Source organism: Onychostoma macrolepis, chromosome 12, assembly GCF_012432095.1.
Source record: "Onychostoma macrolepis isolate SWU-2019 chromosome 12, ASM1243209v1, whole genome shotgun sequence".
NCBI classification, from domain to species: domain Eukaryota; kingdom Metazoa; phylum Chordata; class Actinopteri; order Cypriniformes; family Cyprinidae; genus Onychostoma; species Onychostoma macrolepis.
Genome location: NC_081166.1, coordinates 18,737,455 through 18,763,404, shown reverse-complemented (window position 1 = coordinate 18,763,404; position 25,950 = coordinate 18,737,455). Strand labels below are relative to the sequence as shown.

The 25,950-nt window shown below is 39.7% G+C and overlaps 2 protein-coding genes across 8 annotated transcripts in view; one reads left to right on the top strand and one right to left on the bottom strand.

Annotated features, from left to right (window-relative positions):
* Positions 1 to 18: 18 nt before the first annotated feature.
* On the bottom strand, positions 19 to 8,829 carry acbd4 (acyl-CoA binding domain containing 4). 6 transcript variants are annotated; one of them, XM_058794139.1, is made up of 12 exons: positions 8,753 to 8,829; positions 8,601 to 8,639; positions 8,228 to 8,369; positions 7,889 to 8,009; positions 7,646 to 7,730; positions 7,376 to 7,496; positions 7,171 to 7,299; positions 6,776 to 6,858; positions 6,473 to 6,689; positions 2,657 to 2,871; positions 2,249 to 2,302; positions 19 to 2,113 (listed from the first exon to the last, which is right to left on the bottom strand). In XM_058794139.1, exons 3-12 carry the CDS (start codon positions 8,355 to 8,357, stop codon positions 1,988 to 1,990), a joined length of 1,281 nt encoding a protein of 426 aa, XP_058650122.1. In that variant the 5' UTR covers positions 8,358 to 8,369; positions 8,601 to 8,639; positions 8,753 to 8,829; the 3' UTR covers positions 19 to 1,987. The 6 variants fall into 6 exon arrangements, with proteins under 6 accessions (XP_058650122.1, XP_058650121.1, XP_058650123.1 ...); XM_058794138.1 differs by having other exon boundaries at positions 8,601 to 8,804; XM_058794140.1 differs by having other exon boundaries at positions 7,171 to 7,284; positions 8,601 to 8,804.
* Positions 8,830 to 9,400: 571 nt separating this feature from the next.
* plcd3b (phospholipase C, delta 3b) overlaps positions 9,401 to 25,950 on the top strand; it is a 96,278-nt gene continuing 79,728 nt past the window's right edge. Inside the window, exons 1-3 of one of the 2 annotated variants that reach the window (XM_058793491.1) lie at positions 9,401 to 9,573; positions 10,068 to 10,159; positions 10,869 to 11,036. In XM_058793491.1, coding sequence (XP_058649474.1) covers positions 10,096 to 10,159; positions 10,869 to 11,036 — 232 coding nt within the window. In that variant the 5' untranslated portion in view covers positions 9,401 to 9,573; positions 10,068 to 10,095. Of the gene's footprint in view, positions 10,160 to 10,868; positions 11,037 to 25,950 lie in introns of both variants that reach the window. The other variant, XM_058793490.1, reaches the window with a different exon arrangement.

Sequence of the window (25,950 nt, the reverse complement as noted above, 5' to 3'; positions counted from 1 at the left end):
CAGGTAGAAACATCCGCCCCATACTACGATGCATTAAACGTTCACCTATTTACAAAGAAATAACTCTAAAAATTATGTTGATGCCGCAATATATTTACAAAGCACAGGTTGTAGTATACAATATCGCGTTTGGTTACTTTGCATCTCTACCCTAACATTTAAACACACACCCTGAGCCCTTGTGAGGATTGATCACCCCTCAAGCAAAAAGTAGTTCTTGTTTCAAGCAGTATGTTCTTCGTGGAAAGTGAATTGTAACGTTTTTATCCATGATGATGACGAACTTGCAGTTTATAACGACTGAACTGTTTTCCCTTGTTAAAGTGAAATGTCGCAACATAAAGTAAAAAAACAAAACACGTCCTTAGGTTGTTTCTTGCATTGAGCTCAAACGATTAAACGGAGAAGCGATTGTTAGCAACCTGATTGTTCGCTAGCCAGCTACCTGGATAATGGAGTCTAGATTAAGGTGAATAAGATAGCACAAGCAAACTGGTTAAAACTAGCCATGTAAACCATTTTACATGTATTTCACATAGGCATTTAAATACTCGGAATTTCCTGCAGTCTCTGCTAGATATTTTGGATAGTTGGATTTAGTGACAAGCTAGTTGACAAAGCTTTCTTGTATTAGAGAAATTATTAGGTTTAACGTTACGCCTTCACGCTATTTTCAGATAAGTCGTTTTAGAAGACAGCAATGCAGCGTCTCTTCTCATTTATAAATGGAAATGCTTGAAAAATTAAAACCCGTTGCCTGGCTCGCCCAGAAATTAAGTCGTGCTAGGGAAGTTAGCTTGCTGCCTCTAAACGAACCAATGCGAAACAAAACAAAACACACGGCCTGTTCGATATCATTTTTTTTACATTAAGTTTTTAACATTCGTATTCTTAAAGACTGCCGTTTTGTCGACAAAGAGTAAAAGCATAATTCCTAACATAGCATAGCACTCAACTTGCCATCTAAATCAGTAGTGCTAAAAATGGTCATATAATTACTGAAGGCATTTGCAAAACACAGACTTTTAAGGGCCAGAAAGAACTGGTGATATCATGATTGTGTTTTTGTGGACGACAGCAATCACAGAAAGAATCGATGAGTCCCGATACTTGGTTTAATTCCACCGAGTCGATGGGTCTGTACGTGAGTTTTACCTAGATGAATGCATCTAATATGAAACGATAGTTGTTCCTGAAGAGATGGATTTGGTTTAATTTACTCCCCTAGATATTACTAAATGAATCTATACTCATTCAAACAAATTCGTTGCAGTTACACAAAGTAAACAGCCCAGCAAATAAGTTCTGTCTGTGAACAACTGCTTTAAAATTGCATATTTAATAAAAGTAACAAGTGGATGACCATTATATTAAATCCATTTGTTTTGTTTATGTGTATTCTTTCATTATAGAACATAGTCAGAATATGCTGTTGCTGGTTCTTTTTCTCATATCAGAGTGATAGCTTGTGCATGTTCCCCGTGTGAAGGCCCCTGTAGTTATTTAAGGCTTTTTTTGATTGCATACATTTTTTTTTAGTCAGTTCTACAAAGTGCCTGGCATCCTGCAACATCCTACAAGTAAGATCAGCAGGACTGTAATCCTTTGTTGTGGTGCTGGCATTTACAAGGTCAATTTCAACCATCAGCACAGAGATACTAATAAACATGACGTATTTTCAAAATACGATAGTATGTATATTATACATTACTGACAAAGTCTCTGCACATGGCTACGTTTAACCAGAATTACAATGGAACACATCATGGACATTAAATTAAATAATTAACTCCAGGATGTCTGTAAGAACTGCATTCATCTTGTTCATGCAAGATTAAATCGTCAGATTTCAGAGATATGAGATTAGAACATTTCCTCTCTTCACCTCATGCTAACAAAGTGCTACATTTGAAGCACTGAACGCTAGGTCACAATTAATTAGTTATCATTGTGACTTCTACATTCATTTGAACTCAGTACAGTAAATTCATAAGCACACATTAATATTTCTCTTCCTCCGTCTCAGTAGAAACATCAGTGCCTGAGTCACAAAAGGCCACACTAACAACAACAGTAATGTACGTCCAGAGATGTCAAATGGCCGCCATTTCTCCTGTAAAACAGAAATTAAAATATTAAAGAATTCTCTTTTCTACGCATATTTGATCAAAATACACAGCATATGATTGAACGGTGACAAGCAGCAGTTGAGTCTTGACATTCATACTAAGTCTGTCACAAGTTTTACCTCAGTTTCTGCAGCTGTCAAGTGTAAATGGAATCTCCGCTGTGAACTTTGAGCCTTAAAACAAATATACAGATAAAAATAAAAGACACGTCAATTTTTATTTACTTATCAAAATCATTACTGGTGGAAACAATACAAGATGAATGAAGAAAATATTTTACAGAACAAATTAAAAAAAATAATGTATGACATTTAAAGATATGCCATTATAACATCTATGGCTAATCTTTCTGGAGATCACATTGTTTGTACTTCTGCTATGTCTTCAATTCTTAAATCTTTAAATTTAAATTTAAATTAATATTTGCAAACTGAAACCATGCAGCATTTTGTCTCTATTCCTTATACTGCTCAGTTTTGACAAATAACATGCATTTTTTTGGCTTTTATTTTATTCAGCTTCCTTACATTTGCAGTTGCAAGGTCTTCAACCACCTCTAGTCGTTGCATGACGCTCTGCATGTCCTCTCTGAGTTGCTGTAAGGCTAGAATAATCTGCTGCTGCACCTGGCTGTTCTGTAACCTGTCAGGCCCACCCTTAGAATCGTCTCTGCCCCCTTGCCCTGAACCAGCACCTGAGGCAAGCTGCTCCGCCCACCTAGCATTGCGGGCAGCCATATAACCTGGAACAAAAACATATGCATACGTAAGTTTTTTTGGTTTCAATACAGGGGATACCATCCACACTTTTGAGATCACCCTGGTCTGTTTGCACTAATAATGTGATGATTAAGATATTTTGAGTGAATTCTGTTTCAGACCTGAAGGTAATTTCATTTCTTGAGTATATAACAAATCAGCATATTAGAATGATTTCTGAAGGATCAAGTGTATGAAGGTAATATGATGCCATAAAGATTTGCATGTGCAGGGTAAGAGTTGTGGAAGTGTACACAAGACTGTAAGCGTAAATTAAATTTGCATGCGCAAGAGAAGCTTTGTAAAGGTGTAAATCCTGTTCCAGACGCAAGAAAAAATTAATTGCAGCATTTTACTGTTATAATTACATGTAAGTGTAATTCGTGTATTGTGAAACTGCAGCATCATGCTAATGCAAAATAAATATGATCTGCATTCTTCTGACTTCCATTTTTCCGTGCTTACACTTTTGGCACGTTTTTTTTTCACCAAAATACGGTCAAAAGCACTGCAAGACTGTGATCGGTTATTTACAACCAAAAACAACAGTTTAAAGAACTGCAAAACAGATTGACTGCGTAGAACCAATCTGTATGTGTAAAAACAACAAAATGTTACAAATGTCTAAAATGACTTCTTGTGTAAGTAGGGCAAAAAGGTCCCAAAATAATCCGATATGTTCAACTCGGTCTTTCTTTAATCTGCGCTTACAGTTTTGGCACGATTCTCTCACTAACTGAGTTTTGCAAAGGGCGAGGCAAGGGCGGGTCTACCTTCTTCTTGTAGCCAATCAAATGAGGCTCTCGCTGACTCTCCATTTACTCTTATCTGATTGGTTCAATAAACACATCATACGCCAAGACATTTATCTTCATTTAGTTCAGGATTGTTCTCGCTGCCAGAATGGTACTTTTAACGTACACATACCTTTTAGCAGAAATTGATTCAAATGTTGTATTAAACTTCAAAGCAAAATTCATACATCATCTTTCTCAGAGTACCAGTATAAATGCTTGGAAATAACGCTTTTACTTCCTGATTGAACAACATTCTGACTTAAGGCAGCACAAATTCTATGGCATTTCTATGGCCATTTACTCGGTAGAAATCGCGTTGGGACCTTGGAATCATCCTAACACACCCCACGCCGCCCCTGGTACCACCTAATAACCTGCAGGACCTCCTTTAGCCCATAAAACAGCAAGTGAGGTATTGATTAGACGAGGTGGCTATAGTCTCCTGAGGTATCTGGTACCATCATTTCAGCAGCAGGTCCTCCAGTTCCCTTACATTTCAGGGTGGTGATGATGTAGCACAAACCCACATTTCGATTGGTTTCATGCCAGGTGAATTGGAGGCCAAGGCATTAACAGAAATTAACCATGTTCCTCAAACCACTCCTTGACAATTCTGGCATGGCACATCATTCTGTTGCTTATGGCCATCATCAGCAAGGAACACAGTTGCATTGAATGGGTGCACAATTGGTCTGCAACAATGTTCAGATACCTGATAGCTGTCAGAGATAATTGGGATAATGGGGTCTAAAGTGTCCAAAGAAGACATCACCCACAGCATCACACTGCTGCCACCGGCCTGTGTCCACCCAACAGTGCATCCAGGTACCATGGCGTCTGGTGGTAATCGGCATATCTGCGCTCGTCCATCGACGTGATGCACGTGGAATCTTGATTCATCAGACCAGGCTAATTTCTTCCAATCATCCACGGTCCAGCTGCTAGTGATTTGTTGCACTGTGGCCCTGCTATTGCTGTGCACATTGCGCGACAGTCTCAGCTCCCCACTGGCATCAATAAGCTGCGGAAGACACGCGGCTGGACAGTGGTTCATCGTTTGGCCATTCGTGCACCACTTTTGATATACTCACATACTCACTACAGCAGAATGTGAACAACCCACAAGGCACGCCGTTTCCACGATTGAAGTTCCGAGGCGCCTTGCCATCACAACTTGTCCCTTATCAAACTCCGATAAATCAGCAGCTTTTCCCATTTTGACACTGAACACTCTACTGACCAAAAGCTGGTCCTCGGATGGCACATATACTGCTTTGTGAACTGCACCTGCTGCACCATTCTGTTGTCAGGTGCGCTCATTGCTCTAGGCTGTGGGTGGTCATATTTGAATCATAAAATAATCCCATGCAACTGAATTCCAAGTGTTCTGAAGCCATACAGTAGGTTTTGCCGAGAAACAAATAAAAAATTCAATCTATTATTCGGCAAAAATTTTTGGTTGTTGAACTTGTGTACATTCATGCGAGTGCATGGCAGTTCAATCAAAATGAATAAAATTATGACACGAAACAAGAGGCTTATAAACTTAAAAGTATGTGTATACTTTCTTCTCTGAGGTGAAGTCTCTGTTATGAGACAATCAGTTGTCAGGTGAACAAATAATGTATAGTAAGCTATGAGCCATCTAACTCAGTTGTTCTTTTCTGTGTATTAATAATTTAAATTATTTCATTTACAACTAATTTATTAATTTAAAACTAAACATTTAATCATCTTGTTATTTGTAATCATTATGTTATTTATAATGAATTATTTGGCATTTACCAGCAGGCCCAATTCCAGAATTAAAACACTGAGGACGCTTTTGAAATTAGTGAGGGTGCTCTAGCCCTATAATGCATATCTAGTTTGACATATATCTTTGTCTCTTCTATTGCAATTTTGAGAGTGAATGCATTTGTATGCGGATGTCATTCCCAAAACATTGTAGCGTGTATGTGCCCTTTGGTTCTCTTGGCAGCATAAAAAACAAGGCTTTTATTAAAATTATGAATGGATTATATATAGCCTATAAAGTGTTCAAAGAGGGCTCCCTTTATAATCACTAAAAGCTGTCACTCACGTCAGTTCATTGCAATCTTACGAAGTTCCATTATAAGCAATGAGGCTCTCTGCAATGCAGACTGAATCTTTTCTTTACATACTGTAGTGTCTACACTTTCTTTATTACACATGAAAGGATTTGTGAGCACACAGAACTCAGAAATAAACATACACTACATAAACTACGGCATTTCAAGTGGTAAGTAGATTCTAACTTAAATACCTCTGATTGGCCATTACATTTAAGATATCAACAGATATGTCTGTTATTGGCTACACTGCTCAACACTGCAAAAACACGGAGTAAATAGAAACTTTTGATACTCTCCAGAGTGCAAACACAAATATGCACTGGAGCGTTTGCAAAATATGTTTTGCAAATATCAGATGGGGCTCCCTGAGTCCCTGGAGTCCTAAGCTGTCGCTTACCTCGCTTATTGGTTAAGACCACCAATGGCAGTGGCTTCACTATTTATAACGTTATGAGCAATCCAGTTCTCTATTATAGATAAATGGTTTCAAGGCACTTCAGTGACTTCACTTTACTGACCCCAAACTCTTAAAAGGTTATGTAAATATAGGAATCCATGCATGTGTATATTTTAAACAATTTTATAAAATGTACCAAAATATTGTTACATGGTTTCACTTGTAATAGTGACACAAGAAGCCAAAAAGGGGTTTAGGTTTATAATGTGTGATTAAAAATCCAGATTAAACGTACCGGAGGGGTCCCTCCAGCCCTGCTGCATCCCCTCTCTCCCGGTGGTTCTCCTCCTCTTGGAAGGACCATGCCTATCTTCTGCCCCCTCACCACCATGTCCAGCACCGATCTGAGTCACCTGAGAGAGAGGGCTGTAATAATTCTCCTGGATTCCAGAGGTCTCAATGTGTGCAAGGTCATTCTGGGATCTGGCATTACCATCTGGCATTGCAGCAGGCTGTAAGTGCACAAAAAAAATAAAGTGTACAAAATGCGGGACATAGATTGTCACACAAATTTGAATTAGATTTAGTCAATTTAGACCTTAACAGTGTCCAGCTGTTCCAATGAGTCACAGAAGATTTCACTTTCTGAGTCACTAGTCGGCCCCTGAACCTCAGGTGTCTCTACACACATATTTGGCAACGAAAGAGAAGAAATATAGTGCACACAATCTTGCTATCATTTATTACTTATGCATCTATGAAATGTTTAAAAAACAAATTGGGTCAGACATGTCTGGATAGTGATAACTGGTGCATTTCAGCCACAGTAGGTTCCAATATAATTCAAAGACAAAAAAAAAAGTAAATTATCAGAGTAAAATTGCAAGTATTTGTTTGTACAAGCTTAAAACCCAAATTTTCCATTGTAAAAATGTGTTTTGGTGGGCTGAAAAATATTTAGGATCCCTCATTTATAGATAATTATTCCACTACCTGTGCTCTCAGCTTGACGTTCACTTTCAGGGACCATCCCTGTGTCCTCCAGTTGAAGAGCTGGTTCTTGAGTTGCCCTCTCCAGTTCATGATCCGCCCAACCATCAGTTGCCTCTTTGGAATTTACATCTTTAAAATGCACACCAAAATCATAGATATATCGCATAGAACATACAGTATTTTACCAAAATAAATAAATGCACACCTGATCTGAGAGATAAAAGTGCCTCTGGAGGTCTGGGCATATCATGAATGACATGATAGAGTGGTTCAAAATAGTGGAAAAAGGATGCAGTCTTCTCATTGATTTGCATGGTGTCTATGACCTGTAAATAATACATGACAACAAATTAATATGGAAACAACTAATAATTTGCTTGGCAGCTCTGAACACAAATATTTTCCAATATATATATATTTTTTCCCCCCTAAAGTTGTTTTATAAATGTATCTGGTATTATTGAAGCTATCCCACCTCTTGTGCAACTTTCTTCATTTCATTCACATAAGCAGCCATGGCATTCTCCTGACTCATGTCTCCAAGCTGGTTCCAAGCATCCCTGACACAAGACCAGTGACACAAGACCAGTGAAACATGCCTTGACGTTAAAACAGTCCTTTAAATGTTCTGAGCGTTCTGAAAACCATCACTTGAACTTTAGTTATAGAGCACATTATAGCACTGAATATGCTATTTATAACTGGTTAAAAGCTTTACCATTTGTAACGGCCTACAGGGTCCCAGAATCCGGGCCGTGATGCTGTACATGGGCCACAGACTGCCTGTTTGTATAGACCATAAAACCGCAGCATCACTTCATAAGAGGGTCTGTAGGAACCTGTGCAAATGCAATTTAAATTTACCCCAGGTGTCATGAGCGGCTGTAAATTATGCAAATCAGTGTGATGAGGTAGATTTATATTTATATTTTACATAAATGCTTGCAATGACAAGCTGTGCAAATTTTATATCTGCTACAACAGGATGATGTTATACATAACAGTGATCATTTCATTCATCGATAATGTAATTTTTGTCAATGCTGAGCAAAGCTACCATTTTTGGGTAGGCTTTGAATGACGTCGACAGCCGCCTGAAAGCGTCTTTGACAGTCCTCGATCTCTGACATTGTAAGAGCTGGCATATGGTGTCTATTTTTCCCACGCTCCTGCAGCCGAATGTTCATTAACTGGACAACCTGTGAATTATATTCACTGGTGACAAATGTGTCATTCTGTCATTTAAAAATCAAGTATCGGAAGTAAGTGTGCTCTCTGATTACTTGTACCCCCAAAGCCCCCACCCCTCACACACATACTTAATCATTATAATTATTATCATTAGTCTTCCAGGAGTCTTAGATTTTATGTCCTCTCTGATTTCAGATTATTAGCCAGTGGTCAAGCAGAGTAAGCGAGGTTCAACTCACCTGCCATGTACTCCATTACAGCCGAACACTAATATATAACTGTAATAAGACAATATAACGAGCGATCACATTTCATCAAAGCGGTGCACCTTGTACAATCAGTGAGTTCGATAACAGTCTTCTAAAAAAAAAAGAAAAAAGGGATCTTTCACCTCTTAGAATTTCGGCTAGGGGTTCACTTCCTGGTTCAGTCACGTGACGGAGTATTAGGGCGATGATTGGTCTCTGTCCCAAACAACAACAACAACAAAAATTGGAGAAAGAAGCTGAGGAAATTTGAGATATAATAATAATAATAATAATAATAATAGTTCAGCATACAAAAATGCAGTTTTACATAGTCTAAATAAACATGTAAAAACATTTGACAATTAATTACAAGTTAATTTGAAAGAAAATGATGTGATTATTATTATTTATTTATTTTTTAAAATGAGTATAGCTTTGTGAGAAAATATTTATTTTTAAGTGTTTGCCTTTAAACATCTTTCAATGGTGTTTCTCACTACTGGTGCATTTAGCTTGCACACTATCACTGCAGAACACAAGATCCAGGGGGTGAGGTTGGATCCAGATCCAACTCCTCCGACCTTACATATACCCAGAGCCATAGAGAGAGTCTCTCTATGGCTCTGCATATACCTAAACCTACCCGTCTCCACCCCTGATCCCTAAACCCACCCATCTCCACCCCTAAACCTACCAATCTCCACCCCCTAGATGCGGATCCAACCCCGCCCTCTGGATCTTTGTTCTGCAGTGAGGGGCTACACTGTAAAGCAAACATATATTCTGAAAAACTGATTTCATTTAAATAAAAGGTTTTATGCATCAGTCTTCAATAGCTGGCAAAACGTTAATACAAACGTTAAATTGCAGATTCAGGGTTTTTTTTTTAAATTGAGATCGCTAGAGGGAGACATTTTGTTAATCCTAATCTCAGCACATGATCGTCAACACAGCGCCGTGTATGGTAAGAATTCATGATGTAGTCCAGCCTTGATCAACCCGTTTGTTATAAATTGTCGGTGTATTTACGTTTTGAACTGAATATATAGTCGCTGTATTTTTATTTAATTTTTCTTCATGCCTATGTCTAATCCCATTTAAACGCTTTTATAAATATACATCGTTGTTTAAAATAATTCAGTTCTAGAGCACAGATAGGACAATATCTGCACTGGGCATCTAAATATGCGTTTATACGCTTTTAAACGGCATCCGTTTCTATCGTTATATTTATGTAGGTTAGAATTTTTGTACATCGTAGACTGAAAAAAAAAAAAAACCCCGAAGAAAATGTTATGTCATATAACAGTAGTAGCTCTTTAACATTCATGAGCTCATTAGACAGGGGCAGTGTCTATTCTGTTTCCTGACATATATTCAAATGGAGCTGTATCAGAGTCAGTACAGCACGCACTATCTAGACAACCATCCGTGTATTTATCCACGTAAACTCTCCAGTTTAAGACGCAAGAGGACCTACTGTGTCATGTTGAGAAAGAATGAAGCCGGGACGTCCCAACTTAAACCAGACAATCCCCTAATAAAAATGGGTAAGACATTATTATTATTATTATTTAGGTTTTACACACACAGTTATACATATTTGTGTGGGCTCTACCACATGGGCAATTCTCATTTCACTGATCATTTGGTCATGAAAATGGCTCTTTTTATGACATTTATGGGTTGTTCTTTGTCCTTGGCTTATATATAAGAATATATCCAGAATATATACATACATATGTACTACAATGTCTCAAATTGTTGTCCCTTTGCCTGAAAGGAACTGTCTTATACCAGAGCTAAGCAGATATGGACTTTTGAGCAAGCTTTAAACATTGCTATAATAGATACACTGTATTGTTGAAGCTGCAATGGTGTTTTTATTAGATTGCAAACTTTTAAAATATTGTAACTTGTGCTGTTGTCCTTTTTTGGACAACAGCACAAGGACACAAAGACAGTGGTCCTTTTTTATACAAAATGTATGCAGTTAAATTTTTCTTTCTTTCTTTCTTTCTTTTTGCTGGATTTTGAGCCATTGACTAATTGCTGTTTTTAAGCCACACAAAACATTGGTAAAAATGTGGTGAAATTCTTTTTGCTTTCACTCATATTAGGTGTTATTATGGTTACATGCTAATTTGTGAATATGCAGACTTGTTTTGATTTAATTCATCTGCTCTGAATAAATGCTGGCTCAAATGCAAATTATTTTTAGAGTGCCACAATCATCAGACTTATTAATGAACTCTGCAGGTGTCCAGGATGATGATGATGTGAAGAGGATGCTGCAGGGGTCCTCTATGACGAAGGTGCGTTCTCCACGCTGGAAGAGGAAGCGCATGCTAAAGCTGATGAATGATGGAGTCACTGTCTGGTGTGAATCCAACAAGGCCACCAACAAAGCCAAAAGTCAGCAGTCCTGTGAGTTGAAATACTCAGCAAATAGTGTGTTTATTTGTCAGAAGAATTTCTGTGTAGTGTTCTGAGTGTGAAAATGTTAAAAATAAGGTTTTTATGAAGCAGTAGGTGTGTAGATTATAAGTGATGTCTTGTTTTCTGTGCTCAGGAACTGTAAGAGCCCCTCCCGGTAAATACACCTCCTATTTATGGCTGTCTAAACAGGCTCCAGGTTTACTGGCCGCAGCACTGACAGTCATTACAGGGCCATTCTATTTGTAGTTCAGATTGGGGGGTTTCTCTGAGCTTCACTGTACACTCTAATTACAGTCTGTGACTGGGTGGGAAGAGAGCAGCCCTTCACTTTATGGTTTGTTCCATATAGTTCACATGAATTTATTATCATTGCCCTGGCAACTGTGCAAATGCCTTAAATTAGAATTATGCTCTATAATTGCTCCTAGTTAGAAAGATCATGTTTTGTGATGTGGCTGAGACATGTGCGTGAACACCCACTATTTTGAAGAATGTTGGTAACCAAACCGGTAGCCATTGACTTCCATAGCATCTCTGTGGTTATTACAGAGGTTGGAGGGTCTGTTTTGTACATCTGGGCGTTTCAGAGGTCATGCGCTCTGTATGCGTGCATTGCGTGTCATTTGGATTGATCACCATTAGTATAACAGTTTTACTACAAATACCACGGTGAAGCTATATGGCTAGCATAACAAAACCATGTTAATGTGTGGTTGCTTTAGTTTTACTTTAGTTATTTATTTGTAGTAAACCCGTGTTTAATTTTCATGAAGGTGCATATGTAATTAAAACATTATGTAATTGAGTGCAGAAATGAACGCGAGTAATTTTACCTGACGCAGATATTACAATAGCCAGTCTGAATGGTTTACGTGATCTGACTCTTGATTTTATTATTGTTTTTAATATATTTACTTATTTTTTCCTTGCCGGGAGGCATATATCAAACATGCGCGCGGTAAGAGCGTCTACGGTAATTCTCGTTGCCCAAACCACACAAGAAAACGCGTTGTGAAAAAAAATCTCACCGGCAATCACAGACATCGCATTCGGACGAGATTAGTTTTCTCAGAGGATCACTGAGTTTGCTGAAAAACAGTAGGTAATTTGCTCTGGAATTATTACAGAGGTTGTGTGAGAAAAACACAGACATGGCAGATTCGGACGGGATTAAAATCACCAAGTACGTCTGTGAAACACACATTTCTCTAACGACCCCCTGTAAAACTAGTCCCGTCCGAATAGGGCTTTAGACTCATATGAACAGACAATCGTGTATCCCCATTTTACAAAATATTTATTTCATCCACTTTAAATCAAGAAAAAGGGGGTCACCATTTTAATTCATAAGATACTTTATTTTACTCTCAGAATTTGCCACTGACTATTCAAACACGAGTTTTGAGCTGTGTAGAGTAGCGCTTGTTGTTTGTCGTTTCTCCGATCACAAATGCAGACATGGTAATGTTTACGCGGTGCGATGCGATGCAACGCAACGCGTAAAAAGACAGTATAAATCATTATAATCAGTAATTATGTCCCCACTGGATGCAACAAATGCCACGTTTGTAATGGGCTTCATTGTTTTTGTGTCGTCGCCCCGGGACACAACATCACAATACGGTAAGGGGCGTAACATTTCCATCTCATGCTTGAGGTATTCGGCTAATCACAACGCACTGGATAGCTGGCCAATCAGAGCACGCCTCGCTTCTCAGAACGATGAGCTCTGTAAAAATCGGCGCCTTTCAGAAAGGCGGGGCATAGAGGAGCAACAATAATGTACAGGATGTGGAAAATAATGTTTTTTTTTAACCTTAAACTGCATAAACACTTTGCATTACACCAAATACACAAAATAATGTTATTTTTAGCAATGTCATATGACCTCTTTAAATTGAGTTGTATCGAACTGTACAAGAAATTGTTAATTATGATTTCAAGAGGTCTTAAATTTGGTGACAGAAAGACCAGAATTACGATATGACTTAATGTGACGATTAAACTTCAAAAGGCTATGAATTCAATAAATAAACATGATTGCTGCACGTTTTTTGTTCAGACCAATGCAAAATCAACCCATGTTTTTACCCAGCAAACACGCAGAGCTGTAAATGTGAACTGGTGGATCGATAAGAAGATAATGCATTATAAAAATCTAAACAGTAAAATGCATTTATATGTTATTTAAAGGGGTCATCGGATGCCCATTTTCCACAAGTTAATATGATTCTTTAGGGCCTTAATGAAAAGTCTATAACATGCTTTACTTAAAATTTCTCAATGACAGTGTAAAAAAACACCTTTTTTACCATGTCAAAATCAGCTCTGTCTTTAGCAAGCCATACTAGCCCATGTTGCTTTAAATGCTAATTCAATTCAATTCAAGTTTATTTGTATAGCGCTTTTTACAATACAATCGTTGCAAAGCAGCTTTACAGGAAATTAAGTTTCTACTATACATATGCATACACATATGCACACATGCACATATATAAATATACATATACACATACACACAGAAGAAACCCAATATATTTAAGTTATGACAGACTTAACTTGGTAATTATTTGTTGTCTGAGGGTTGGCATCCTCCGTGGTCCTCTGAGGTGTTCCCATCATCTCTTCTCAGGTGTTTGGTCATCTCGGATCTTGTTAAGGGTTGGATCCAGACTGACGCTTCAGTAATTCCTAGTTACCACGGGATGTTAATCCCGAGGCAGAATCAGAGAAACAGATAGAGACATAATTAGCGTAGCTGCTATTCTATTCAAGCAAAAATGATTTGTTCAACCCAATCTAAAGAATTATAATGTACATTTGATCAGATATAAATGCAGTACAAGATTATAAAATGCATTATGTGAATGCTTGGCTAAAGAGATGTGTCTTTAATCTAGATTTAAACAGAGAGAGTGTGTCTGAACCCCGAACGTTATCAGGAAGGCTATTCCAGAGTTTGGGTGCCAAATGTGAGAAAGCTCTACCTCCTTTAGTGGACTTTGCTATCCTAGGTACTACCAAAAGTCCAGAATTTTGCGACCTTAGGGAGCGAGTTGGATTGTAGCGTGGTAGAAGACTAGTTAGGTACGCAGGAGATAAACCATTTAGTGCCTTATAGGCAAGTAATAATATTTTGTAATTGATCCGGAACTTAATAGGTAGCCAGTGCAGAGACTGTAAAATTGGGGTAATATGATCATATTTTCTTGACCTGGTAAGGACTCTAGCCGCTGCATTTTGGACTATCTGTAGCTTGTTTATTGAAGATGCAGGACAACCAGCTAGCAGTGCATTACAATAGTCCAGTCTAGAGGTCATGAATGCATGAACTAGCTTTTCTGCATCTGAAACAGGTAGCATGTTTCGAAGCTTGGCAATGTTTTTAAGATGGAAGAATGCTGTTTTTGTAACATGGGAAATATGATTTTCAAAGGACAAGTCGCTGTCTAATATAACACCCAGATTTTTGACTTTAGAGGACATAACAGTACATCTGTCTATTTGCAAATTGTAATCTAAGAGATTCTGAGTACTGTTTTTTTGGACCAATAAGTAATATCTCGGTCTTATCCAAATTGAATAGGAGGAAATTATTGGTCATCCAATCTTTTACATTTTTAACACAATCTATTAGCTTAGATAGTTCAGAAGTTTCATCTGGTCTTGTTGAAATATATAGTTGAGTATCATCAGCATAACAATGATAACTAATCCCGTATTTTCTAATAATATCACCAAGGGGCAACATGTATATTGAAAATAGCAGAGGACCTAGGACAGATCCTTGTGGTAGTTGAGATGACTCCCCGTTTAAAAAAACAAAGTGGTAGCGATCGGATAGGTAGGATCTGAACCATCTTAAAGCCTGCCCTTGAATACCCGTATAGTTTTGTAATTGATCTATGAGTATGTCATGGTCTATAGTGTCGAACGCAGCACTAAGATCAAGTAAAACTAGCAATGAGGTGCAGCCTTGGTCTGACGCAAGAAGCAAGTCATTTGTAATTTTAACAAGTGCAGTTTCTGTGCTATGGTGAGGCCTGAAACCTGACTGAAATTCTTCATAGAGATCATTTTTTTTGCAAGAAGCAGCACAATTGAGCAGACACAACTTTTTCTAAAATTTTAGACATAAACGGCAGATTTGAAATGGGTCTGTAATTTGCCAGTTCACTAGAATCTAGTTGTGGTTTCTTAATAAGAGGCTTAATAACCGCCAGCTTGAATGGTTTTGGGACGTGACCTAAAGATAACGATGAGTTAATAATATTGAGAAGCGGTTCTTCTGCTACAGGTAACAACTCTTTCAGTAGTTTAGTGGGTACAGGATCTAATAAACAATGAGCTTTGCTGACCCTGCCCCTCTCTTCCCTGGGGTAACGAGCAGTACTGTTTACTTTAGCCATGAAACTGGCTAACTAGCACGTTATTAGGAAAGGTGATTTGCAAAGATTCATAAAAAACCCTTATACTCACTTCTTCTAGATGAAGCTGGATCACGAATGATTCGCGCAAACATAGACACATTTAGGCAGATCGGGGATCGGCGGATTCCCTTCAAAACGAAAGTACCGTTAATCCTTTGCGTGTTCAGCAGCTCAGATGTTGGGAGTAAATGATGACTGCTATGTTTATTATTACAACACTTCAATCGCTTAATCGGAGACATTCTTGTTTTCCCCGGCACCGGAGTCTACACAATGGCCGACTTATGACAGCTCACTCAGGGCGGGTGTAAGGTAAGACGGCCTTGTCAATCAACTATCGTGGGAGTGGCTTGTACAGAACTACGTCATTCTGACAGGAATCTCAGAACAGCCTGATTTGAGAAAGGGGATTTTAAAATAGGGATTTAAAAAAAAAACACTGGGTGGATTTTTATCATTATAGGATGGATGTGTACACACACTTCCAACACACATTTAACTTGTAAAGTGAAGAATCTGCTGACCCCTTTAATTAATCTAATAATTTATTGATAATTGTTGAAATTAATATAATAACGAATACTTTTGACTCATCCATTTTCTTAAAAATGGTTTAAAGGCTGAAATGTGAAATGTATCATGCTTTGTATAGTCATGTTACAGTTTAATATGCTAGAGTTACTGTAGACATTGCCCTACCCCATTTATATGGTATTAATTTTATTTGTGCAGGGCTTAAAAAGTCTTAAATTTGAGCTTAAAAATCCTGCAGAGAGCCTGATTCGTAATCATCAACATGCAATATATGAAAGAACTGGGCTTTAGGGACTGCTGAAGAATTAAAAATGAGACAACAAGAGAATGTTTTTTTTTTTTCTTCTTCTCTACATAAGTCATTTTCATGAAATTATTATTATTATTAGTAGTAGTAGTAGTAGTAATTCTAGTATCAAAAATATTGTTAATACTAAAATTCACCCTATAATGATTAGTTGACCATACACTTAAAGGGGACCTATTATACAATGATGATTCTCCCTACGTACACGTCATCATAGGGAGAAATCCCTGCCCATTTGTGACGCTCTCTGCCCTATTAGCATAGACAAAGCCCTGAGTGAGAAGCAGCAGTCTGTCATTACTGTTTTCTTGCTGTAGCTGCTTGTCAGTCCCAAAGAGGCATTAGAAGGTTTGTGTTTTGGGACGCACAAATGAACATACATTGGGGAAAAAAAAAAGATGCTGCTGATTTTGTACATTTGCCCACTGACAAAGAAATGATCAGTCTATAATATTAATGGTAGGTTTATTTGAACAGTGAGAGACAGAATAACAACAAATAAATCCAGAAAAATGCATTTCAAAAAAGTTATAAATTGATTTGCATTTTAATGAGTCAAATAAGTATTTGACCACTTCGCAAAACATGACTTAGTACTTGGTGGCAAAACCCTTGTTGGCAATCACAGAGGTCAGACATTTCTTGTAGTTGGCCACCAGGTTTGCACACATCTCAGGAGGGATTTTGTCCCACTCCTCTTTGCAGATCCTCTCCAAGTCACTAAGGTTTTGAGGCTGACGTTTGGCAACTCGAACCTTCAGCTCCCTCCACAGATTTTCTATGGGATTAAGGTCTGGAGACTGGCTAGGCCACTCTTAATGTGCTTCTTCTTGAGCCACTCCTTTGTTGCCTTGGCTGTGTGTTTTGGGTCATTGTCATGCTGGAATACCCATCCACGACCCATTTTCAATGCACTGGCTGGCTTCAATGCCCTGGGCCTGACGGTACATGGCCCCGTCCATCGTCCCTTTGATGCGGTGCAGTTGTCCACCTCCATGTACAATCTTTTACCTAACATCCTTGGACATCTCTTTGGTCTTGGCCATGGTGGAGAGTTTGGAATCTGATTGATTGATTGATTGATTGCTTCTGTGGACAGGTGTCTTTTATACAGGTAACAAGCTGAGATTAGGAGCACTCTCTTAAAGAGTTCCTTACCTGTATAAAAGACACCTGGGAGCCATAAATCTTGCTGATTGATAGGGGATCAAATACTTATTTCACTCATTAAAATACAAATCAATTTATAACTTTTTTGAAATGCGTTTTTCTGGATTTTTGTTGTTGTTGTTGTTGTTGTTATACTGTCTCTCACTGTTCAAATAAACCTACCATTAAAATTATAGACTGATCATCTCCATAGACTCCCTCCATCTGAGCTGCTGAGGACACTGTGGTTAAGTTTCATTTTCGATGGAAATGTCCGGGAAAAAAATCTGTAAAGTCCTATATGATTGTGTCAATCATTTTATGCCGGACTGTCTCACAAACGAGGGTCATTTCAAAGCTGATTTTTCGCAAAAGCTGATTCTGAAAGAGGGATCAATACCAATGCTTTGTGCGTGTCTTGAATTTCAGCTCCAGACAAAGTAAGCGCGTCATATTTTGTTACCATGGTCTCTGCCTGTTTTTACTGATGCTGCCTTCATGTGCTAATAGATTGATTGTAAATAGGAATGTGGTTGGTGACCTTTAAATCACTAAATTTACAGACTGATTGTCATAAAGGGGTGGTTGATTGTGATTTCGCTTTTTTAACTTTAGTTAGTGTGTAATGTTGCTGTTTGAGCATAAACAATATCTGCAAAGTTACAACGCTGTAAGTTCAATGTCTTTTAAAATTATCAGTTTAATGCAGTTACGGCTCGTAGGGATTACAACAAGCTACCTCCCAGGTTGGTGACATCACAATCTCTGAAATTTACATAAACCCCACCCCTTAGAACATGCAACAAAGGGGGCCTGGACATGTTGCACTGCAAGAAAAGGAAGAGTTGTTGCTATGGAAGCAGAATAATGACAATAGTTTTTGAAACATAAAGCATGCTGAATTCCACAAATCATGCAGTGCAATTAACAGTGCTTGCATTTTAATGCCTTGTATTTCCAGGGCTTGCATTTTTAGGTCCTGAAATTTAACATAGTTGTTTATTTAAGCTGTGAATATTTCAATTCAAAATATTTCACACACATTTTCATAATTAAAATAATTCATATTCACCTTCCAGAATTCACTTCCAAAATATTCAATCTGTTCAAAAATACGATGTATAATATTCGACAGGCAAATTTCGGTCATTTTATTTCCCTTTCCAAATTCGCTGCCACAAATTCAGTGGTTAAAATTCGGCAGAAAATTCAGCGTTGCACATCCGGGAACCGCAGGTTGGGGCTATACTGCTGTGGTATTGCTGTAAAAATTAACTTTAACCATTGATTCTTCACAGCCTCGTCCTTTTGCAGTAAACAAAAAAAAAAAAAACGGATTTACCTTCACAGTGCAGAGCTCAGCGTCAGTGTTTGAGGGAGGGGGTTCAAGTTGTCTGCGCGCGCAACAAGTGGCCAGGCAATATGCTAATGTTTCATGCAGACAACAAGAAACGGCTTGGGATTCATTTTACAGTTTTTCTCGATTGCTAACACACAATTCATGAAACAATTCACCATTTTCTCACAACTATAAACACAATCTCAAAACTACACACCAACTTGTGCAAACTTCAAACTTCCAGGTCAAAGTCAAACATTTTAGTCAGAAATATATTCTCTTTAGTCAGAATCTAATCTTTGGCCTCAGATGACACACAAACCTGACAAATACACTGACTATTTCCTGACTAGAGAACACTAGTGAGATCAATTCAAAACACTGTTACAAAAACCTCCTTTTGGGAAACAGGAAACATCTCGCAAGTCAATGTCTGTTACAGTATGCAGCATAAATAGAGTTGTGGGTAATGCTTTAGATTACAACCCGCAATGTACCGCGTAATTAAACAGAATTTACAGCGTACCTATTTGTAACTATAGAGTACCTCCACAGTACCTACTCGTAGGTATAAGGGAACAATATGCAACGTTTGGGGAATAAGGGGGTAATAACCTGCAAAATTATAAACCATTTATATTAGGGGTGGGAATCTTTTGGAATCTCTCGATTCGATTCGTATCGATTCTTGGGGTCACAATTCGATTAAAAATCGATTCACAATTTTTTTCGATTCATGATTCAAAATCGATTCTCGATTCAAAAACGATTATCCAATTTGAATCAAATTTCGACTTGATATATATATTATTTATTTATATTTTATTCCAGTTTGTGGTTTAGTGTTACTTTTTTTGTTCCTATTTGACTGTGATGGACAGTCCTAAAGAAAGAAAAATACCACTGCATCAAAAACCTGAAATGTATTTTGTTTCCTTTTCTTGCACATTAAACTTAGTATAGAACTTAGTATAAAAATAAAAAAGACTAAATATTTTTACAAAAATAAGGTGGTGAATGCACAAATTAAATTAAATAAAGTTGCTAAATGTATATACAATGTGCAACAGTAACAATAACTTGTTATTGTAAATGCATTAAAAAAAAAAAACACCTGCTGGATTCAGATTTAAAGTGCTTTTAGAACAAACAGCATTAATAAATATCAGAACATTCACAAATCTAAATCCAGTTTTGAATGCATTTGTTAAAGTAGCAGCTTCACTTTAAAGTGCATCTTGACCTCTGAACTTAGTAACTTACTTTTTCTCTAATAACTGGAAGAACTAAGTTCTTTTGCAGAAAAAGCAGCTGGTCTACATGTTCCGCAGAAAGTGTGCTTCTCTGTGCAGTTACTATGTCCCCGGCAGTGGAGAAAACTCTTTCTGCTGGAACACTAGTTCCAGGGATACATAGGTAATGCTTAGCCAACTTGGCCAGGAGAGGAAAGACAGTCTCATGCGACCTCCACCAGCAAGGGAGTTTTCTGAGAGAGATAGTGGGGAAACATTTAGTCATTTTTTTTTACATTTAGTCATTTTGCAGACGCTTTTATCCAAAGCGACTTACAATTGGGGAATACATAAAGCGATTCATCTTGAAGAGGCAATCAGACAGACGAAGTGCTTGCAACACCAAGTCTCAGGCATTGTTCAAATAAATACAAACTACCAAAGGAAGGAATAAGTAAAAAAAATTATTATTTTTTTTTTGTTTAGGATGAAGTCAAGTGCCGTCGAAAGAGATGAGTTTTCAGTTGTTGCTTGAAGATTGACAGGGATCCAGCATTCCGGATAGGGGTGGGAAGATCATTCCACCAGCACAGGAATGATGAACGAGAATGTTCTGGAGAGTGATTTTGCGCCTCTCTGTGATGGTACCACGAGGCGTCGCTCACTAGCAGATCTCAGATTTCTGGAGGGGATGTAGTTTGTTAATAGAGAGTGCAAGTAAACGGGTGCTGAGCCAGTGGTTGTTCTATATGCAAGCATCAGTGTCTTGAACTTGATGCGAGCCGCGACTGGTAGCCAGTGCAGGGAGATAAAGAGAGGTGTAACATGGGCTCTTTTGGGCTCGTTGAAGACCAGTCGTGCCGCTGCATTCTGAAACATTTGTAGAGGTTTGACTGTGTTTGACGGAAGTCCAGCCAGAAGAGCATTGCAATAGTCCAGCCTAGAAATGACAAGGGCCTGGACAATAAGTTGTGCAGCATGCTCTGTCAGAAAGGGCCTGATCTTTCTGATGTTGTATAGTGCGAACCTGCAAGATCGAGCAGTCTTTGATTTAATTCTAAAGATTACACCAAGATTTCTGACCGAAGTTGATGGGGTTATTGTTGATGAACCTAACTGGATCGTCCAGATATTTCCTCATCTCCTCCTCAGCTCTGATATTGGCAGATCTAGGGACGACTTTGTCACTATTAAATGTCTTGCCCAATAGATTTAAGAGAGCAGATGTTCTTTTTGGGGCAGGGCCTTCATCTAAGCCGTTATCTGGACTCTCGGGCTCATTAGTAGGGTCCTCCTGGTCAGCCTGGATTGAAAAAATATACACAAAAAAAAAAAAAATATTAGTGTTTCAACTTCGTATTCATTGTCCTTTTTTCTGAAATGTGTCATTCTATGAAATCCACATGAAATCTGTGTTTTAAGTTATTAAACAATTGTAATATAATAAAATATTATTATTATTATTGCACATATTTATATTTAAAATATGTATATTTATAATGTACCTCAAGTGCTGCAGCCTCAGTAATCACTTTGGAGCGTATGACAACTTGTTCATCTTCTGAGAGGAAAGGGAGCGCTTTAAATCTGGGGTGAAGGGATGATGCTTTTAGGAGAAAATCCTTCTTTACCTCAGTTGCATACCTCTTGGCCAGATCTTCATGGATAGCCTGTTTGACTTCACAAACAATTTGTGCATCATCACAAATTCCTGCTTGAGTGTCATGGAGTAGCTGTGCGTGCAGTGGAGCTATTAGTGACAATGTTGGTGTGCTGTCCTCTGACATTATGTTGGTTGCATCTTTGATTGGCTTGAGGGCCATTGTCAGTTGTTCTGCATTAGTGACGTCCACTTCATTTAGTGTGCAGATGTCCACTCCGCATTTTCTCACCTGAGGAGAGAGAAGAGTGCACAAATGGCAGGTTGCTGCTCAAGGAAACGGTCTACCATATCAAACGCGCTGTTCCATCTAGTAGCAACATCTGTCTTCAGTTTGTGGGGTGGCAGCCCCAGAAGTTTCTCTTTCTCCATAAGGGTATGATTTGCAGTGGTGCTGTGATTTTCCGAATCCTCCCCAGCAGTCGGGTTACAGATGGTAGCTTCAGAGCTCGCTGTGCCGCAAGGTTGATGGTATGAGCGAAACACCTAATGTGTGCAAAGTTGCCCAGCTGTGTAGCAGCAATCATGTTAGCAGCATTATCTGTAACGATTACCAGCTTGGTGGCCTGAAACAACTCATTAATATTTGCAGCTGTGTGGTTTTCATTCATAACTCATGTTTGCAGAACGCGAGACACGAGCTGCCAGTCATCCGCGATGAAGTGAGCGGTGAAGGTGACAAACGACTGAGTTGCTCGTGATGTCCACGCATCGCACATCAGAGCTACTCTTGTTGCTGTCTTCAAGGCTTCTGCAATCTTATTCTTTGTCTCTTGGTATAGCTGAGGTACCGTTTTCTCAGTAAACAGTCGACGGGATGATATGCTATACCGAGGCTCAATTGTGCGCAACATGTACCGAAACCCGTCATTTTCAATGACGCTGTAAGAGCGCAGGCCTTTCGAAATGAAACAGGCTATGGCGCGAGTTATTTTTTTTGCCTGTTCAGAGCTGACTGGCATTTTAGAGAAGTGGTGCAAAGTGCGTTGACCAACAGGAACGTTTGCAGCTTTAGGTTCTTCATCCTTTACCTCTGGATGATGGTGTTCAATGTGAGTCCTTAAGTTTGTGGTGTTCGCAAAGTACTTCACCTTTTCTCTGCAAAGCTTGCATACTGCATAAGTCTTGTTAAGCTCCTTCTTCCCCTGAAGTTGATAAAATCCGAAATTTTTCCAAATGCTTGCCCTCGCGGGAAAATCGCGATGTATTATTTGTCTTTCCTCTTCCATGGCTCGCGCATACTCTATTGTCCTCTGCACTCTGTGCGCACTCTAATCTGTCCGGGTGGCGCACAAACTCTCGCGGTTGGCTTCCGTCTTTTTAGTACGACCACAGCACATTATTTTTTTTAAAATAACATTTAAAAAAATATTGATTTTAAAAAAATTTTAATCGATTCGAATCGTAAGAACATTGAATCACGATTCATACATGAATAGATTTTTTCTCCCACCCCTAATTTTTACTGTAAATATTTTATAACTAAAGGGTACCTATTCTGAAATTACGTGTATGTAGAGTCCGCGATTTTCAGCGTCAGCATAACTTAAAGCTGAACGTACATGTAGGTAAATGGAAACAATTGGGGGAATAAGGGGATAACGAATTGGAAAATTAAAAAGTATTTACACTGTTAGTATTTCATAAGGTGTAACTATTCTAAGATTGTGTGGTATTTATAACCTACTGTGTTAGGCAACAATATTATGATTTAGAACAAGTTGCCTTATTGTAACAACACAAAATATATGATGCAACATATTTTTACACTACGTACTGGGTAGCCTACTTATTGTATTATTACAACATATATCTTACATGACATTGATACAAATTTTAAACTGTAGTATACTATAGTATAATTTAGTAATTATAGTGAAGTTGAAAACCACCTGTCACAACCAGTTGGACTCATGTTTTGTCGACTCATGTTCATTGTCTAATTATTAGTTAATCACCTTCATTGTGTTCACCTGTCTGCCCCCCATTATCTGCCCTATATTAGTTGCTGTCCATTGAGTTCTAGTTTGTCGGTTATTGCTTATGTTACCCTGTGTGTGTGTGTTGGACTCCTTCTTCTTGACATTATATTAGATGGATTATTCTCTTCAATCTTCTTCGGCGTGTGACTATTGTGTGTGCACAGCACAGAGACCATGACAGAATAACCAATCTTATAAAGCAAAGTTAAGCAGCGTGTTTCCCCTCATTTTGTTTTCCGTTTTTGTCAGTTTTTTTTTTTTTTTGTTTTGTCATGAATGACCCTGCCTGCCTCCTCCTCATGCTGGAACAGAGGAGCCTTTCCCTCGAGGACCATACAAGACTGTTCGTGGAAATATCCAACTTTACTCACTACCCGGACTACTGCCTCTGCACATTCTACCAAACAAGCCTGAACGACGAGTGCAGAGCGCGGTTGTCCGGAGATGGTCCTCGGGGACATTTTGCCACCTTTGTGGAGTGGGTGCTGGTGTCCTGTTTATCCCCACTGACCGTGGACTTCGAAGACGATCACACCAGCCCCACTCCTGACCCAGAGCCCAGCCCACCATCACCCCGAGCCGCGGAGCGTCAGCCCGAGCACACCGCGGATGGAGAGCCAGAGCCCATAGCAACCCACGAGCCATCGCAAGAAGGAGCGACTGAGCTGGAGATTTCCCCGGAGCCAGAGCCTCATCGACCGTCCGATCAGGTGCGAGAGCTGGCTACATCGCACGCTACAGTGGAAGTTACAGTGGAGCGTGAGGGTGCTGAAGAAAGCCCTGCCCACTGCACTGCCGCTGAGGGTGAGCAGTCGCAGGACTCTGAGGACTTAATAGATTGGGATACTTATGCAGACATGCCTTTTCTGCTTCCGCCTTCATCTGAAGTCTCTAGCTACCCTGAATTGCCTACCTACCCGGATTTCCCACCCACCCTCCCTCCCTCTCCTGCCTCCTCCTATCATCCCTGCCACTTCAGTCCTGCCACCGCTGCATCCAGGCAGCCCCTCTGCTCACCCTCAGCCCACCATCTGTGCGGTGGGATCGCCGCGGGTCTGCCCATCTCCATCGGCGTCGTATCTGGGATCCCTTGTCTCCGCCTCCAGCCTCTGAGTCCTGGACTCCACCTCGGCCCTCCGACCCAGCGGCTCCACCTCGGCTCCTAGCTCCCTCATTTCCACCGTCGCCCATTGGCCCACCAGCTCCACTGGGCTCCTTCATCCATCCAGCTCCGCCTTGGTCAGTCGTTGTCCCGCCATCGCCTCAGGACTCCGCTCCTCTGGCTGTGCCTCGTTGCTCCGCCCCACCGGCTCCGTTGGGCTCCTCCCTTCCTCCAGCTCCACCTGGGTCCTCAGTTGCTCCGGTTCCACCCTGGCCCTCCGGATCCTCGGCTTCGCCCGGGCTCATCTGCTCTCCAGTTCCTCCTCCACCTGCTCTGCCACCGTCGGTTGGCCCCATGGAGTCGGCGGCCATTCCTCCTCCATGGCTCCTCCCTCTGTCGGCTCCACCACGGGCCGTCATCATGACTGTGGCCTGGGTCCTGCCAGGCTCCTCCTGCTCCAAGTCCCTCCTAGCTCCGTCCTGGCTCCTCCCTCCATCTTCACCCTGGACTCTGTTAGTCGTCCTCCTCCCGGGTGTTCGTCCTCCACCCGAACCTCCTCCAGTGTTGTCTGCCTGCCTTCCTGCCAGCCCTTTGGCGTCCCCTGTCACCATCCCACATCCACTCCTTTATCCTCCTTCGAAGTCACCCTCCGTCCCTCCCTTTGTTCCATGGCGTGAGATCACGCCTTCCGGGAGGGGGGTGAACTGTCACAACCTGTTGGACTCATGTTTTGTCGTCTGCCTGTTTCCTTCCTGTTTGCCCATATTTGGTTCTGTTCCTGTTCTCATTAGTTCATTGTCTATGTATTAGTTAATCACCTTCATTATGTTCACCTATCTGCCCCCCGTTATCTGCCCTATATTAGTTGCTGTCCATTGAGTTCTAGTTTGTCGGTTATTGCTTATGTTACCCTGTGTGTGTGTGTGTGTGTGTGTGTGTGTTGGACTCCTTCTTCTTGACATTATATTAAATCAGGGGTCTCAAACTGCCGGCCCGCGGGCCATTTACGCCCTCCCCTCCCTCCGGCCCGCAACTGACATCAAAAATTAAACGCAATCCGGCCCGCAAAAATATTATTATTTTAAAATGATTATTATTATTATTTGTAGTTGTTTTATAGCAATTTAATATGTACTAGAAACAAAAACACAGTTAAAAAAAATTAAA

What these genes read in the sequence shown, in the direction of transcription:
- acbd4 (XM_058794139.1), bottom strand. Translation starts at nt 8,357, where the DNA reads ATGAACATTCGGCTGCAGGAGCGTGGGAAAAATAGACACCATATGCCA. An exon ending in ACTTTTATCTCTCAGATCAG is followed by an intron (nt 7,300 to 7,375) that starts GTGTGCATTTAT and finishes TGCATTTTAAAG; the next exon opens with ATGTAAATTCCAAAGAGGCA. An exon ending in AACAGCTGGACACTGTTAAG is followed by an intron (nt 6,690 to 6,775) that starts GTCTAAATTGAC and finishes GTGCACTTACAG; the next exon opens with CCTGCTGCAATGCCAGATGG.